The 14,891-nt window shown below is 39.1% G+C and overlaps 3 protein-coding genes across 10 annotated transcripts; 1 reads left to right on the top strand and 2 right to left on the bottom strand.

The window, feature by feature from the left end:
- Window positions 1-31: 31 nt before the first annotated feature.
- LOC104786048 (uncharacterized) lies at window positions 32-3,255 on the bottom strand. Of its 2 annotated transcripts, none has more exons than XM_010511370.3 (12): window positions 3,014-3,255; window positions 2,826-2,928; window positions 2,664-2,739; window positions 2,446-2,542; window positions 2,154-2,256; window positions 1,911-2,044; window positions 1,654-1,831; window positions 1,407-1,564; window positions 1,094-1,303; window positions 675-1,022; window positions 461-587; window positions 32-355 (listed from the first exon to the last, which is right to left on the bottom strand). In XM_010511370.3, the coding sequence occupies exons 1-12, from the start codon at window positions 3,131-3,133 to the stop codon at window positions 204-206; spliced, it is 1,806 nt and encodes a 601-aa protein (XP_010509672.1). In that variant the 5' UTR covers window positions 3,134-3,255; the 3' UTR covers window positions 32-203. The 2 variants fall into 2 exon arrangements, with proteins under 2 accessions (XP_010509672.1, XP_087369420.1); XM_087513294.1 differs by having other exon boundaries at window positions 1,407-1,561; window positions 3,014-3,219.
- Window positions 3,256-3,512: 257 nt separating this feature from the next.
- LOC104786045 (RAF-like serine/threonine-protein kinase 24) lies at window positions 3,513-10,047 on the top strand. Of its 6 annotated transcripts, none has more exons than XM_010511366.3 (10): window positions 3,513-3,731; window positions 4,394-6,899; window positions 7,137-7,415; window positions 7,532-7,591; window positions 8,048-8,200; window positions 8,515-8,675; window positions 8,760-8,907; window positions 8,997-9,119; window positions 9,287-9,374; window positions 9,641-10,047. In XM_010511366.3, exons 2-10 carry the CDS (start codon window positions 4,551-4,553, stop codon window positions 9,838-9,840), a joined length of 3,561 nt encoding a protein of 1,186 aa, XP_010509668.2. In that variant the 5' UTR covers window positions 3,513-3,731; window positions 4,394-4,550; the 3' UTR covers window positions 9,841-10,047. The 6 variants fall into 6 exon arrangements, with proteins under 6 accessions (XP_010509668.2, XP_010509665.2, XP_087369417.1 ...); XM_087513291.1 differs by having other exon boundaries at window positions 3,540-3,895; XM_087513292.1 differs by having other exon boundaries at window positions 3,569-3,799.
- Window positions 10,048-10,113: 66 nt separating this feature from the next.
- LOC104786046 (potassium transporter 11) lies at window positions 10,114-14,037 on the bottom strand. 2 transcript variants are annotated; one of them, XM_087513293.1, is made up of 8 exons: window positions 13,665-14,037; window positions 12,956-13,206; window positions 12,649-12,874; window positions 12,325-12,570; window positions 12,197-12,247; window positions 11,686-12,114; window positions 10,832-11,609; window positions 10,114-10,742 (listed from the first exon to the last, which is right to left on the bottom strand). In XM_087513293.1, exons 2-8 carry the CDS (start codon window positions 13,109-13,111, stop codon window positions 10,241-10,243), a joined length of 2,388 nt encoding a protein of 795 aa, XP_087369419.1. In that variant the 5' UTR covers window positions 13,112-13,206; window positions 13,665-14,037; the 3' UTR covers window positions 10,114-10,240. The 2 variants fall into 2 exon arrangements, with proteins under 2 accessions (XP_087369419.1, XP_010509669.1); XM_010511367.3 differs by having other exon boundaries at window positions 13,758-14,037.
- Between the last annotated feature and the right edge of the window lie 854 nt (window positions 14,038-14,891).

The raw sequence follows: 14,891 nt of genomic DNA, 5'->3' as shown, positions 1-14,891 counted from the left end.
GTTTCTGGGTGTTGTTGAGAAAAATATGATATTTTGGGTAAAAATGTCAAATTTAGGAACAGCTCTAATCATACACAAAGTCGAACGCAATAAAAAGTTACAACAATATTATTTCCCACTCTTTGTGTTTTGCTTGGTGGGTTCTCTCTTCTACAGAATCTTTTGGATATGTTTATAAGAGCAAAACTGGAGGATTGCATCAGTCAATGGCGGAAATGTCTAACGTTGGTGAAGAGCAGAGAGACTCCATACTTTTTGCAGCAATCAATGGCGTCTTGGTCTCTAATACTGCCTCCAGGTTCTGCTATCACTCCTATTCCTTTCTCACACGCCTCTTCCACCGCATCTTTCCAAGCTGCACAATTCACACAACAAGAATTTTCACAATTCAGATCGGCCAACAAAGTTGTTGGTTGATGAGTCATTCATTTCAGACAGAAGAATGGAAAAGAAAAAATACCGAATGGGAAGAATGCGTCACTGGCCAAGGCAGCTCCTTTGGCTTCCTCGCCAGCTTTCTTGAAAGCTAATCTCAGACTCTCTACTCTGTTTGGCTGCCCACTTCCCATCCCCAGCATACAATTGTTCTTGATCCAGAAACCGAAGAATCAGAAACAAAGTATAGAAACGAGAAACAAGAAAAAGGAATCAGAGAGAAGAAAAAAAATCCAAACCTTTGCTATCACAATGGCATTGCTCTTGACATGCTTAACGCAAAGCCAGGCAAATTTGGCATCCGCAAGTTCGCTTTCAGTTGGAGTTTTCTCTGAGACAGACTTGAAACTGATGTCTTCTGGAGTTTTATCGTCTGAGTCCTGAGCCAACCAGCCACCACCAACCTGTCTGAGTGATAGTTTCCCTTGGTCATTCTTTTTAGCCTCAAGGATCCTCAAAGTTTTTGATTTCCCTTTGAGGACTTCAAGACCTTTAGCAGTATACTTTGGAGCAACCACGATTTCATAAAACATTCTAGTTTCCCCATCTGTTGGACTCCTGAACTCCCGGAGCTCCCTCGCAAGAACCTAGAGACAAATACAGATCACTAAACAGTTGAAAAATCTATGGGACAACAGTAGTTTTAAATATTGATTACCTCGTCAACTTCAACATTGAAAGCTACAATGCCACCAAAGGCACTAACTGGGTCAGCTTTTACAGCTAGCCGGTAAGCCTCAAGAATATCATCACGAGAGGCCACACCACAAGGATTTGTATGCTTCACGACTACACATGTAGGGTTTTCAAATTCCGACACACAGTTCCACGCAGCGTCAGCATCAAGATAGTTGTTGTATGACATTTCCTGCTCACAGAAATAAATAGAAAAGTCAAAACATAATTGGCAGTATAAAACTATGGCCAGCTGCTATATACTTTTACAAAACTGATGGGTAAAAGTATATTACCTTTCCATGGTGCTGTATCGCAGTTGCGATACCACCAGCGTTCACTTCAGCAAGGCTCTTATCAACATAAAATGCAGCTTTTTGATGAGGGTTTTCACCGTAACGAAGAGAACTCTTAAGTTCAAGAGGAACTGTAAAGCTGGGAGGGAACTTCTCTTCTAAGAAAAAAACAGGATTAGTAATCAATGTAAGTTGCCAATTTCCATAACTAGTGTAAGGAGGATCACATAAAAAAATAACCACTTACTTCCTTCAGTCTGCTTCCATAGCCATTCTGAAACTGCAGAATCATATGCAGCAACATGCTGAAAAGCCTTCCACGCAAGTTTTCTGCGGAATTGTTGGTCACATTGTCCTCCTTTGAGATACTCTAAAACAGCTTGATAATCGTCTGAATCGACAACAATGAGAACGTCTTTGTGGTTCTGTCGAACAGAATAGTAGAATAAGTACATTAATAATCATGAAATGAATGTAAAGAATATAAGTCTCATATGCATATACCTTAGCAGCTGCTCTAATCATAGCAGGACCACCAATGTCAATGTTTTCAATCCCATCTTCAAAGCTGATCCCACCTGGAGCAGTAACTTTGTCATAGAATGGATACAAATTGACAACCACCACATCAAATGTACCTGTCATTGAATACAAAAAAGCAACACGTGAAGTTTAGTATGAAGGAGACATTATTATAGATGACACAACCTTAGAACATAGAGGGGTAAATTAAATGTCAAAACTCACCAATCCCATGCTCATTAAGAGCTTCCATATGATGTTCCACATCTCTTCTAGCAAGGATACCACCGTGTATGTTTGGGTGCAAAGTTTTCACACGGCCATCAAGCTTTAAGAGAAAACAAAAAGGAAAGCCAAGTTTAATATACTAGACTCAACAAAACAATGGTACAATCATTGCCAAAAGTCACACAATTTGACACCAGCTTTTTATGTTTATCGAAATCTTTAAAGAATTAAAATAGAAGACCAAATCTAAAGCAAGAGCACCGAGCTTAAGAGAAAAAAGCAAACTTGCCATTTCTGGAAAGTGAGTAAGCTTCTCCACTTTAGTCACAGAGACTCCAGCATTCTCCAAAGTAGAAGCAGTTCCTCCAGTAGAAACAATAGTGTATCTACGCAAATAACATATGAAAAAAGAGAACCAATTAAACCCATAAATTGAAATTTGTATCGAAAAAGAAAAATTGAAACTTGTATATAGTTGTAAGTAAGAGAATTGTAAAGAAGACATACCCCAAGTCTTGAAGACCATTGCCAAGAGAAGCCAAGTCACTCTTGTCAGATAAAGATATCAAAGCTTGCTTCTTTCCTGATTCATATTAAAACACACAAAACATAATCAAAATCAATTCCTGGAATTTGAAAATTGCAGCAAAAGAGAAAAAAATTGTAAACCAGAGGAGCCAGAGGAGTGCGGCTGATTCCTCTGAGCTGTTGTCTGAGACTCCGCCATAGCTCGAACTGCAACGAGACTCGGACGCAGCGATGTACAATAGACCTGCTCAATGAAAAATCCCACTTAAACATTAAAAAAAAAGTTAAGCAGAACGTGAAAACAAAAGACACGAGAGGAGAGAACTCACGGGTTGGGCAAACCGAAAAGGCGCGACGGTTTTTCTACGAAAATAACCGCAGAGAATATCGCCGGAGCGAGCACTCACGGAGGCAACGGTGGCGGTGGCGGTGGCGGCGGAACTGAGCATAGTAGTTTGGTTTTGTTTCAAAACAGTGTGCGTGTGTGTGTGTGTAAAGTGTTTTGAGAGCTCTGTTTTAGGTTTTTGCAAATTTGCGGCTAATTTTTGGAAATAAAATAAAAAATGGAAAAATATATAAAAAAATATTATTGGCGTCAGGTGGAATTATGTATTTATTATTTATGGCCTTGACAGTTAGATTACACCCTGTACTATATTTCCACCTGGAATATTTTTTGCAAAACCTTTATTAAAATTTTTATAGTTAAAAAAAGTGTTAAACCGATAAGTAAAAAATAAAAACTGGTAAATAAAAATATCTATGGAGATGATGACATAAGCTTTTCTACGATTTTTATATAATAGTAAATTTACATGTGAATAAAATAATGTACGAGATAGTAATTATATAATTGGCGTATAACGCATAGTTTGATTTTTTTTATTTCAGAGAGGAGGAGAATATAATTTTTTTTTTGTGGAATGTCCAAAAAAGAAGAAGAAGAGAGATTAAGGACTAAGGAGGAGGAAGGACTTGTCTTCTTTCTTTCTTCTACTCATCGATCGTCAAACCTCACAGTCTCTCTCTCTCGTGCCGCCTCTCACTGTATGTTCTTCTTGTGATACCATTTCTTTTGCTCTACTTCTTTTGCTTACTCAGCAGCCTTCCTTTAGGTTTCTGCTTCTTCTTCTTTTTTTTTTTTTTTCTGAATTTTGATCTTCTGTTGTCGAGAATTCTCTGGATCCGATGTGTTTCCGCTTGAATTTTGGGTATTGATACTCAGATCTTGCTTTATTTAGAGTTTCAGTGGTTCTCTTATGCTTGATCGGTTTTTTTTTTTTTTTCGTTTGAGGTTTGGAATTGTACGGCAGTGTGAGTCCGTGGACTTGATTTTGATTTTGGTTTTAGTTCTATTGGTTGATCCGTTGATTTTTCATTTTTCTGTGTGTCGGAGATACAATGGGTTTGCTATTAGTTTGGTGAAGCTGATCGATTTCAGATTTCAGCTCGACTCGTGTTAGTTTATTGTAGATGTAGGTTGAGTTCACTCTTTTCAGTTGATCAGTTTATATCTGTAGCTAATTTCATGGTTTAGAAGTATCCACAGTCAGATTTGCCAAGATGACCTGTCCTCTGCTAGAGTAGGGAGTTTTACTGGTTTTGTATACCCAAATTGTTCCTTATATAGTATATTTTGTTTCCAGTCCTAAGGTTTGCCTGATTATGTTTGATGCTTTAGTAAAATTACTCTTTTCTCTGAATTTCAGGCACCTCAATGAGAGTTTGAGTTTTTCATGTTAGAAGGTCTTGTTCTGCAGCCAAAAAACGTTTGATACTTACGAATGATGCTTATGCAAAGATTTGACTTGGGCTTTGATCATGATCTGTCGCCTCCAAGCGTCTCTGAGGGAGCTGATGAACTAGATGGATAGACAACTTGACAAAGAAAACATGGATCAAGCTAAAGGTTATGAAAACGTTCGGTATACTGCCCCTGACCCTAGAGATGAGGGCCTTGGGTCCATGAATCAACGGTTTCCTCACGATTCTTCAACTAATTTTAACACCAATGTACGACCTCCAGATTATGGTGGTACTTCGATCCCTGCTCGGCCAGTGCTAAACTACTCAATACAGACGGGTGAAGAATTTGCTTTTGAGTTTATGAGAGATAGGGTAGTTATGAAACCGCAATTCATCCCTAATGTGTATGGTGACCCCAGTGGTATGCCTGTTCCTGTTAACTTAACTGCCATGGGAATGGTTCATCCCATGGCAGAGAGTGGCTCTAAATCCACAGAAGAAAAACGTCAAGCCTTTGAGCAAGAGAGGAAACCTCCTTCTAGAATTGAAGATAAGACCTACCATGAGCTGGTCCAGTCTGCCCCAGTTATCTCTTCGAGAAATGATACTGGTCAAAGGCGTCCTAGTTTGATTTCTTCTAGAGCTTCTGATAGCTCTCTGAACCAGGCGAAGTTCTTGTGTAGTTTTGGTGGTAAAATTATACCTCGCCCCAGAGATCAGAAACTTAGATATGTAGGTGGCGAAACGCGTATCATACGTATTAGCAAGACTATTTCTTTCCAAGAACTCATGCAGAAAATGAAAGAAATGTTCCCTGAAGCACGTACCATAAAATATCAGCTGCCAGGCGAGGATCTCGATGCCTTGGTCTCTGTATCTTCTGATGAGGATTTACAAAACATGATGGAGGAATGTATTGTGTTTGGTAATGGAGGATCTGAGAAGCCGAGGATGTTCTTGTTTTCAAGCAGTGATATAGAGGAGGCTCAGTTCGTTATAGAACATGCAGACGGTGATTCTGAGGTTCAGTATGTTGTCGCTGTCAATGGGATGGATCTAAGTTCACGAAAAGGTTCCCTTGGAATAAGTGCTCCCGGGAACAATTTGGATGAACTACTGCAAGGGAATTTTGATAGGAAGATCAATCGGGCTACCACAGAACCAGCAGTAGCTTCGGTTGCTCCTTTGCCAGGTAATGAATCTTTATCAGCGAGCCAAGCTTCTCAACTTGTAACAGGTTTGTCTACTGGAAATGAGCCATTTCCACAGCCTTATCTAGGACAGCAATTGCACTTCACCGGACTTGGTAACCACCAAGTTTACACATCAGCTCACATGGCAAGCAGTGGCTATATAGATGAGAAGGGGTCTGCTCCTTTGCATGTTCAACCACAACCACATTATATCCCTTATTCTGTGAATCCTGAAACACCTGTGGGGCCTCACTATGCACAAAAGCCTGAGCAAGGAGTTTCGCGTGAGGAGCAGATCTTTCATGTACAAGACCCAGAACCAGAAGCTTCATCAAAAGAGGCTAAGATGAGAAGAGATGATTCATTTCAGAAGGTAAATGATCCTGCTAATGTATCTACTGATGAGAGCAATCTTTCGGCAAAGGAGCCAAAGATGAAGAGAGAATCCTCAACCCCAAGGGTCAGTGAGTATTCTGTTTCTTCTATGCCTGATGATTTGATAGTCCCAGACCACCTCGTAAAGGAAGAAGCTCCAATTGCCACACAAACATCCAGTTCAACACCAGATATAAGTTCTTCAGCTCTTCCAGAAAAAAGTCTTAGAAAATCCCAGGACCATGTTGAGAACAATCTGTCAGCAAAGGAGCCAAAGATGAAGAAAGAACCAACCACAAGGGTCAATGAATATTCCGTTTCCTCTGTATCTACTGATGCTAAGGTCCCAGATCACGCCCTCAAGGAAGAAGCTCCTATTTCCATGAAATTATCCAATTCAACACCAGATCCAAAATCCTTTGTTTATCCAGAAAAAAATCTTAGAACATCCCAGGATTATGTTCCGAAAGCGGGTGCTTTAGCTACAGCAAGTGAAAGCATGACAAAGAATCAGGACAATCCATTTTGTCTGCCTGGAGGACTCTCAGCATCTGGACATGGGACTTCAGATGGTAATTCATCTAATTTGAGCAATGTCGATCAGCCTGTGATTCATCCGAGAGTTTTTCATTCTGAGCGCACTCTCCGAGATCCAGCAGAAACTAACCGTTTGTCTAAATCTGATGATTCCCTTGCTTCTCAATTTGTAATGGCTCACAACACTTCAGATGCATTCCTACCTATCAGCGAATCATCAGAAACTTCTCATGAAGCAAATATGGAGTCCCAGAATGTACATTCTACCGCACCAGTAAGATCAGCTCCTGAAAGCATCTGGACAGCCGAGGGTAGTATGGCACAGTCTGAAAAGAGAAACTTGGAGCCTAACGCCTCGGAGCATGTAAGTCAGACAAAGACTTCACTAAAGGCTGTTCCACGAGGACACATTGAGAAGGGGGATATAGTTGTTGATATAAATGATAGGTTTCCTCGTGAATTTCTTGCTGATATTTTGAAAGCGGAAGAGTCTGTGAATTTCCCTGAATTAGGGCCATTGCATGCCGATGGGGCTGGTGTGAGTTTAAATATTCAGAATAATGACCCTAAAACTTGGTCGTACTTTCGAAATTTGGCGCAGGATGAGTTTGAGAGGAAGGATCTATCCCTTATGGATCAGGACCACCCTGGATTTCCCAGTTCCCTGACTAACACCAACGGAGTTCCTATTGATTATAGCTACCCACCATTGCAGTCTGAGAAAGTTGCTTCAAGTCAGATAAATTCACAAATCCACTTTGATGGAAATATCCAGCCGGATGTGTCTACCACTACCATAGCAGATTTGAACACAGTAGACACACATGCAGATTACAGTCAGTCACAGATCAAAGGTGCTGAAAGCATAGATACAACTTTGGTAAGCTTATCATATTCAACCTAAATATGGAAAACCTAAGCAAGTTTAGCTACTAGAAAACACCTGTCTCAACTGATAATTTACTAATTCCTATAAATTTGAATTTGGATATGCAGAATACTGGAGTTCCTCTCATTGACTTTATGGTTGCGGATAGTGGCATGAGGTCTCTGCAGGTATGCATTTTTCAGCGTATGGCTTAACATGTTTACAAGCTGTTGCGTTTGCACCTCTCTATTTAATCAGATACTATGTAATGTTTGAACAACCACCATTAGTGAAGTGAACAGCATCACAACAAAGGGCCTGGTTAATTGTTCTGGTTTATTTTAAAAGATGGCTTTCGTACAACGAAGTATTACTCTTTAGCATTACAGACCCTAAGTACCAGAAGGACTTTTATATTCTGTCAATCAAGTTATGACTTTCTAATGCAACCTTTAAGCTGTCTTTTCTGTTTATGGTATTTGCCTGCTCTTGTTTAAAGGAATTTTGTAGAATAGGCATCATGTAGCCCCATTGGCAGGTGAAATCATTGGAAGTTTATAAATCTTTTTTTAATCTTGCTCCTGGGTTTCTCATTGATGGAGAAAAAATGAAACGATTGTTATCTATTTTGTTTTCTGTTTCAGGTCATTAAAAATGACGACTTAGAAGAACTGAAGGAATTAGGTTCTGGTACCTTTGGAACTGTTTATCATGGAAAATGGAGGGGTACAGATGTTGCTATTAAGCGAATAAAGAGGAGCTGTTTTATTGGTCGTTCATCTGAACAAGAGAGATTGGTGAGCTTTCTTTCTTAATAAGTTGAGCGTTCTTTAGATTTATATAAGTACATTGATCACTGACTGGTTCTCCCAAATTTAAGTAAGTGAATGCTTTAGGGTAACTAGAGTACTGCTAGAAGACACTACCACTATCTCAACCCAAAACCGAGCTTTTCATTGTCCATTTTTCTATTGCCTGAAGCGGTTTTTAGATGCTTGTTATGAGCAAGAAGTTGGCATTCCCTATAGAATCGTATTTGATTTTTCCTTCACAAAAGTTGCATTAGTTTAATTGGTTTTCAGTTTCACCATCCACTGATTGAAATTTTCAGACCTCCGAGTTCTGGCATGAAGCTGAAATTCTTTCAAAGCTTCACCATCCAAATGTTATGGCATTTTACGGCGTAGTGAAAGATGGACCAGGAGGAACTTTAGCTACAGTGACAGAGTACATGGTCAATGGATCGCTTAGGCATGTTTTGCTCAGCAACAGGTAATTGTTTATTACAGCTTGTCGTAATCCTTGCTTCCTCAAGATATATCTAGCTTTATATCAATTCAAATTTGGCGAATACAGGCACCTTGATCGACGTAAGCGCCTTATCATTGCAATGGATGCAGCTTTTGGAATGGAATATTTGCACTCAAAGAGCATAGTGCATTTCGATTTGAAGTGTGATAACTTGCTTGTCAACTTAAAAGATCCCGCCCGTCCCATATGCAAGGTGACTTTCTAGGACAGTTTGAGAACAGAATGATGCAACCATTTTCATTTTGTTTTGTTTAAGTAACAAAGATATGATGCTTTATGCAGGTCGGTGATTTTGGTCTGTCAAAGATAAAGAGAAACACTTTGGTCACTGGCGGCGTAAGGGGAACCCTCCCTTGGATGGCTCCGGAGCTACTTAGTGGCAGCAGCAGCAAAGTTTCTGAAAAGGTACGAGTCCATAACATCCTTCTGCAAATGAATGAATTCCAAAGCTCTCAAATTACTTGTTGGTAGATGAGAAACAGAGAGTATCGGTTTTTGTATTTGTTTAGTTTTCATGCCCTTTGAAAGATCCTGCAATTAATGTTTCGCCATGGATACTTCATGTCGCACAGGTTGATGTGTTCTCTTTTGGAATTGTCTTGTGGGAAATTCTTACCGGTGAGGAACCCTACGCCAATATGCATTATGGGGCAATAATCGGTAAGTTACTCTCTCTTTTCTCATTCGCTCTCAGATTCCTTTCTTACCAACAAGGTTGTGTACAAGTAGGTTTGTCTGTCTTGGCAATAGTTTTAAAATTTGAACCTGGCCCTGGTTTTGAATCTATGTGGGCATACTTTCTAGAGCTGAGTCGGTGGGCTAACCCGCCGTAACATTCCTATTTGCATTGATGAATATCAAGCTTAACTGTTTCGGTAGTCTGAATCTCTTGCTCATTTGTTACTTGTGTGAATAAAAAATCGTAGGAGGCATAGTGAACAATACATTGAGACCAACCGTGCCAAACTATTGTGACCCGGAGTGGAGAATGCTGATGGAGCAGTGTTGGGCTCCTGACCCATTTGTTCGACCTGCCTTCCCGGAAATAGCCAGACGTCTCCGCACCATGTCCTCCTCTGCGGTCCACACAAAACCACACGCCGTCAACCACCAAATTCACAAGTAATCTGTCAATTTATCGTTGCTGGTACTTATTCGTAAAAAAAAAAAATGGTTTGTGTATAAAATATCCTTTGCTGCTTCTTTCGGATTTGAATGCTACAGTTTCAAGGTGAGAAACGATTGTGTTGATTTGTACAAGAAACCCTAAAAAGCACATATTGTATAGCCATTTTTAATATTTTTGAGTGTAAGTAAATTGGTTTTGGTACAAGGTCTTTGGGACTTTGACTCTTTCTCTGTACTCGGAGTCTTTTTCTTTCAATAATAAAAATATCAATTTTATATGCATAACGAGTTGGTATATTTCATCTCATGCACCAAAATTTTGGTATAACTATACAACATCATAAACATTACATACAAGCAGAGTATTAAAAACGCATGAATATACATACAGTATATCATTATACATAGAAAATCTGACCAACATTCAAAAGACTCTCCTGAGGAACATTGTAGATAGCACTATGTTCTCTACAAATCTTCCTTAGAAACGCATACACATAGTCAATGGCTATCTTCTTGTAGAACCTGGCTTCTCTCCTGGCTCGAACCACCGTGTTCCCCATAATGTGCACTACTCCCGCATCACGGCACCTATTTATAAACTCCAGCTCGTCTACTCCACCGCTCATCTGGCTCGACGCTGTCACCGTGTGGCTCACCCGTTTCACTGGCGTTATCGACTCTATCGAGTCAAATGTATCAAACGTTGCAAGATTCTCGTTCTCGTTTCCGTTCCCAAGCGTGTCTTTAAGCTGTTGCTGGCTTCCGCAGATGCTGTACTCATCGGAGTCCGAACAGCCTCCTTCCATCATCGATTCAAGGCGGACGTACAAGAAGAGGCTCTCAAAGAGTCGTTTCTCAAAGTCATCATCCTTCTTGTGCAAATCTCTGTATCCGTACCTGTTAACACAATGGACGACGAAATCTATAATAGCTAATACAAGAGTGTTCAGTCAGGTTTTTGGATAAACACTGTTTCAGATGGTTACCTTGCAACACAACGGAACATGTGGAAGTTTTTGGGACCAATCCTTTTAACAAGGAACCGCTCTTCCTCAGGGACGGTGTAAACAGGGAGGTTCTTGACGCATACGAACACCACAACGGAATGAATGGCCGGTAGATTTGTAATAAAATGAGAGAAAATGTGAGGGACTCCACTGGCTAGCTCCGTGTAAACGAGACCAACCCCGGGGACCCGAACAAGTCCAAGACTAGGACCAAGTCCGACGATCCAAGCCATAGAGACTTTACTGTGCATTTCAAACTCATACCTCTTCAAAGTTCCATAGTGCCATACCGACATGATGAGGAGAAAAGCTGCAGCTATCACAAGCGGAACCCAACCACCTTGGTCAATCTTGAAAAGCATGGCCGAGAAGTAAGTGCACTCCACGACGAGCGAGAGGATGGTGAATATGAGAACTAGAACCCAATGGCAACGCCACACGAGGATCATGATCAGAGTCATAAGAAGTGTTGTCACGAGCATGACAATCACAACCGCGGTCCCGTAAGCGTTTCCTATCTGACTCTGGTTCTTGAAACCAGCAGTGACAGCAATGCAAAGGATCATTAGGATCCAGTTTATGTCAGGAACGTAAATCTGACCGAGGAACTTGCGAGAAGTATGCACCACTTTCACTCTTGGAAAACACCCGTGGGCTAGAGCTTGCTTCACTAAGGAAAACGTAGCCGATATTGTTGCTTGGCTCGCCACAATCGCTGCAGCCGTTGCAATAATGAACATTGGCCAATATACACTTCCTGCAAAGAACATATAATTTTACTTAAAATGATCTTAACATTTTCTCTACAGAACTGAAAGAATCGAAGAAGAAACCTGGAATGGAACGGTAAAAAGCATCAGCCACATGATCAGGATGCCTCCTGATGTAGGCAGCTTGTCCACTATAAGCCAAAAGAAGGCAAGGAAACACGATTACAGTAAAAGCTATTTGCACAGCTGAGACCGGAAAATGCGATAGATCAGCGAAGAGTGCTTCGATTCCTGTTATACTAAGCATAATGCCACCAAGAGAGGTCCAGCGATCCCGACCACCTCTTTTAAAATAACGGTATATATAAACAGGGGAGAAAGCTTTCAAGACGCTAGTGTCGTGTTTCCAGATATTGTAGATACCGATACTTGCAATAGAGAGGAACCAGAGGAAAACAATAGGCGCAAAAAGCCAACCAACACGGTCTGTTCCATAATGCTGTACACTAAACAAGCTGACTAGTATCACAACAGCAACAAAAACAACAACACCTGTAAAAATAATAACCACATACACTTATGAGTACTATAGACGTTTCAAGATGAAGTTGAACGCCTGCAAAAATGCTAATACCATTGCTTATGTGAGGAAGGTTTACTCTTAGCCCACCAGCAGCTGATAGAACTGCAAAAAGATTTAAAATTTACCAAATGACTTTATTGTAAAAGGTAAAAGGAAAACAAACAATGGAGGTGTCATACCGGAAATGGCGGGAGTAAGGATTCCGTCGCCGATGACCATACAGGTACCAACAAGAACTAAACCAAGAAGAGCTGTTTTTCTAGATGTATGCTTTTCTAACCACCTTTTGGTTTTGGCAGCAAAGGAATGCTCATGAAACGTAGTGCGGCTGTAAGTAGTAAGCTCTTCATCAGTACGGTGTTGGTTCTGAATTGTTTTCACTTTGGCATGTCTACAGAGTAATGAATACAGAGCAAACGTCCCACCTACAAAACAACAATCAAGTCAGTAACAGCAACAAAAAGGAAACTCCCAAAAGAAAGGAGAAGCTTGTGAATTGGTACCTTGACCATTATCATTAGCTTTACAAACAACGAAAACGTATTTGAGAAGAGGGATGAGTGTGAGGGAGTAAATGATGAGAGATAAAGCTCCAATGATATCTTCAGGATCTTTGATCCCATGAGGAAATGTATTGTAGAAAACATAGAGAGGAGAAGTCCCTAAATCTCCATATACAACACCAAGGCTCTGAAACGAAAGCTGCAGAAGCAGAAGCGCCGAGAATTTCTGCAAATATAATGTTACAAAGTGTAATAATAATTAATGGATCCAGTAGGAATGAATCTGTAATAATATAAGAAATGATACCTTTTCTCGGTACATGTTTCTAAGACGACCAGCTTCTTCATCCATAGATTGATCAAGCTTCTGGTCCAAATCCCACATGCTACCTCTCTCATCACTCTCTTCTTCATCAATCTCAACACCACCACCCATCGATGCTGCTTCTACTCTTGCCGCCATTTTTATACTACTCTTCTGTTTCTAACACATCACAAAACCTCCTCCTTTCAAAGCTCAGGTCTTTGATACAACCAAAACCTGAATTGGCTTCGAATCTTCAAAAAAAACAATGGGAAATTTAACAAACAAAAACAGAGTTTTCAAGAAGAAAAAGAAAAGTTCCCAAAAGAGGAATGTCGTAAGAGCAAACTATACCAAAAATATATAGAAAACAGTCAAAAAAAAAAAAAAAAAAAAAAAGAGAAAAAGAGATGGGAATAGTAGTAAGTAGCAAAGATCCCTGTTTTATTAACAACCAGCCAAAGATAATCTGGAAAATGTAACAATCAAACCCCCCCCCCCCCCCCAAAAAGTATCAAAAAAAAGAATATCCCTCTCCAAATCAAAAAACTTGTCTACAGTAATAATAAACCCATCACAAAATTATTATTACTAAAGAGAATTCAAAAACCCGACATTATTTCTTCTAAACACACAAAACGAACTGCAAACCCAAAAAAAAAAAAACGAAAAAAATATGTCTTTATAATAATAATAACAAGAAGATTCTCACGGTTCCATTAGTGGGTCCTTTTTGATTCAGAACCATCGAAATATATATGAAATAATCTATGAATATTATTCAAAGATGAATTGTTGAAGTTACCAGGAAAAAAAAAAGAGCTCTGTTTTTGTGTGTGAGGATTGAGAAAGAAAGGAAGAAAATTAAACGCAGGAGAGAGCTGCGTTTTTGTCTTTTCTCTCCCGTAACGTAACTTAATGAGAGTAAGAGAGTTGTTGTTATAAAAAGAGAAGAAGAAGAAGGCAACTTCTCTGTTCCAAGAGAGAGAGAGAGAGAAGGAGAAGTACATATATGATTCTGAAGTTTCTTCTGACAGAGATGAACGTGGAGAGTTTTTTTTTAATCTGTCAAATTTTTTTAGTCCATTCATGTTTTTTTTTTTTTAATGTTTTGTAATTATCGAAGAAGTTTTTCTTTTAAAAAATATATTTTTCAGATTGATCATACGATCCTTTTTACACATAAAGACAAAGTACTCTACTGAGATTAAAAAAAAAAATAACTTCAAAAAGGGAACAAAATATTTGGTATTAAGTATTTTAGTATCAAACAGTTTTTGGGATTTTGTTATGAAAACTCATTAGTATGAATGATAATTTTTAGTGTAGTGCTATTTCTCACTGGATGAATTGTGGGAAGCAGCACCATCACCAGATGTAATTTTTGATGCATAAGGCTACCTACCTAAAACAAATATTGATTTATGTTGGAAAGAATCATTAGAGAAGATGAAAGTAAACACTTGTTTGTTTCCTAGTTTTTCTTAAAAACTAGGTTTAAAATAAGGGCAAGAAAATTTAAATGTTAAAAATATTTTTAATTATACTATTAGCAATTTAAATTAACTACTTACTACTACCAAACTGTTAATTTTTTAAATTTAATATCTGTTTTTATACCATATTCTCTTCAATCGACAAAAAGTTTATTACAACCACCTTGGTAGGAGAATCTCAAATCAACAATATTCACAAAAATCAATTAACCAATATTTATATTAGTGGTTCTTGCTAGTGCTTTTACTATATTATCATTATCATCATTTGAATTCAAGTACACATTGATATATGTTGTTGTTGACAAAAGAAAATAAAGTAATAATGTGAAACTAAAGTATGTAACGTAAATGTAACGGTCAGCGAAGCTCATCAAAGGAAAAACTCAAAAAAAGATAACGAGGTGATTTTGTCAAACGTGATTCCTTGTTTAGTCTGTCAG

Source organism: Camelina sativa, chromosome 5 (assembly GCF_030686135.1).
Source record: "Camelina sativa cultivar CO46 ecotype springtype chromosome 5, ASM3068613v1".
NCBI lineage: Eukaryota > Viridiplantae > Streptophyta > Magnoliopsida > Brassicales > Brassicaceae > Camelina > Camelina sativa.
This window is presented reverse-complemented; position numbering and strand designations above follow the sequence as displayed.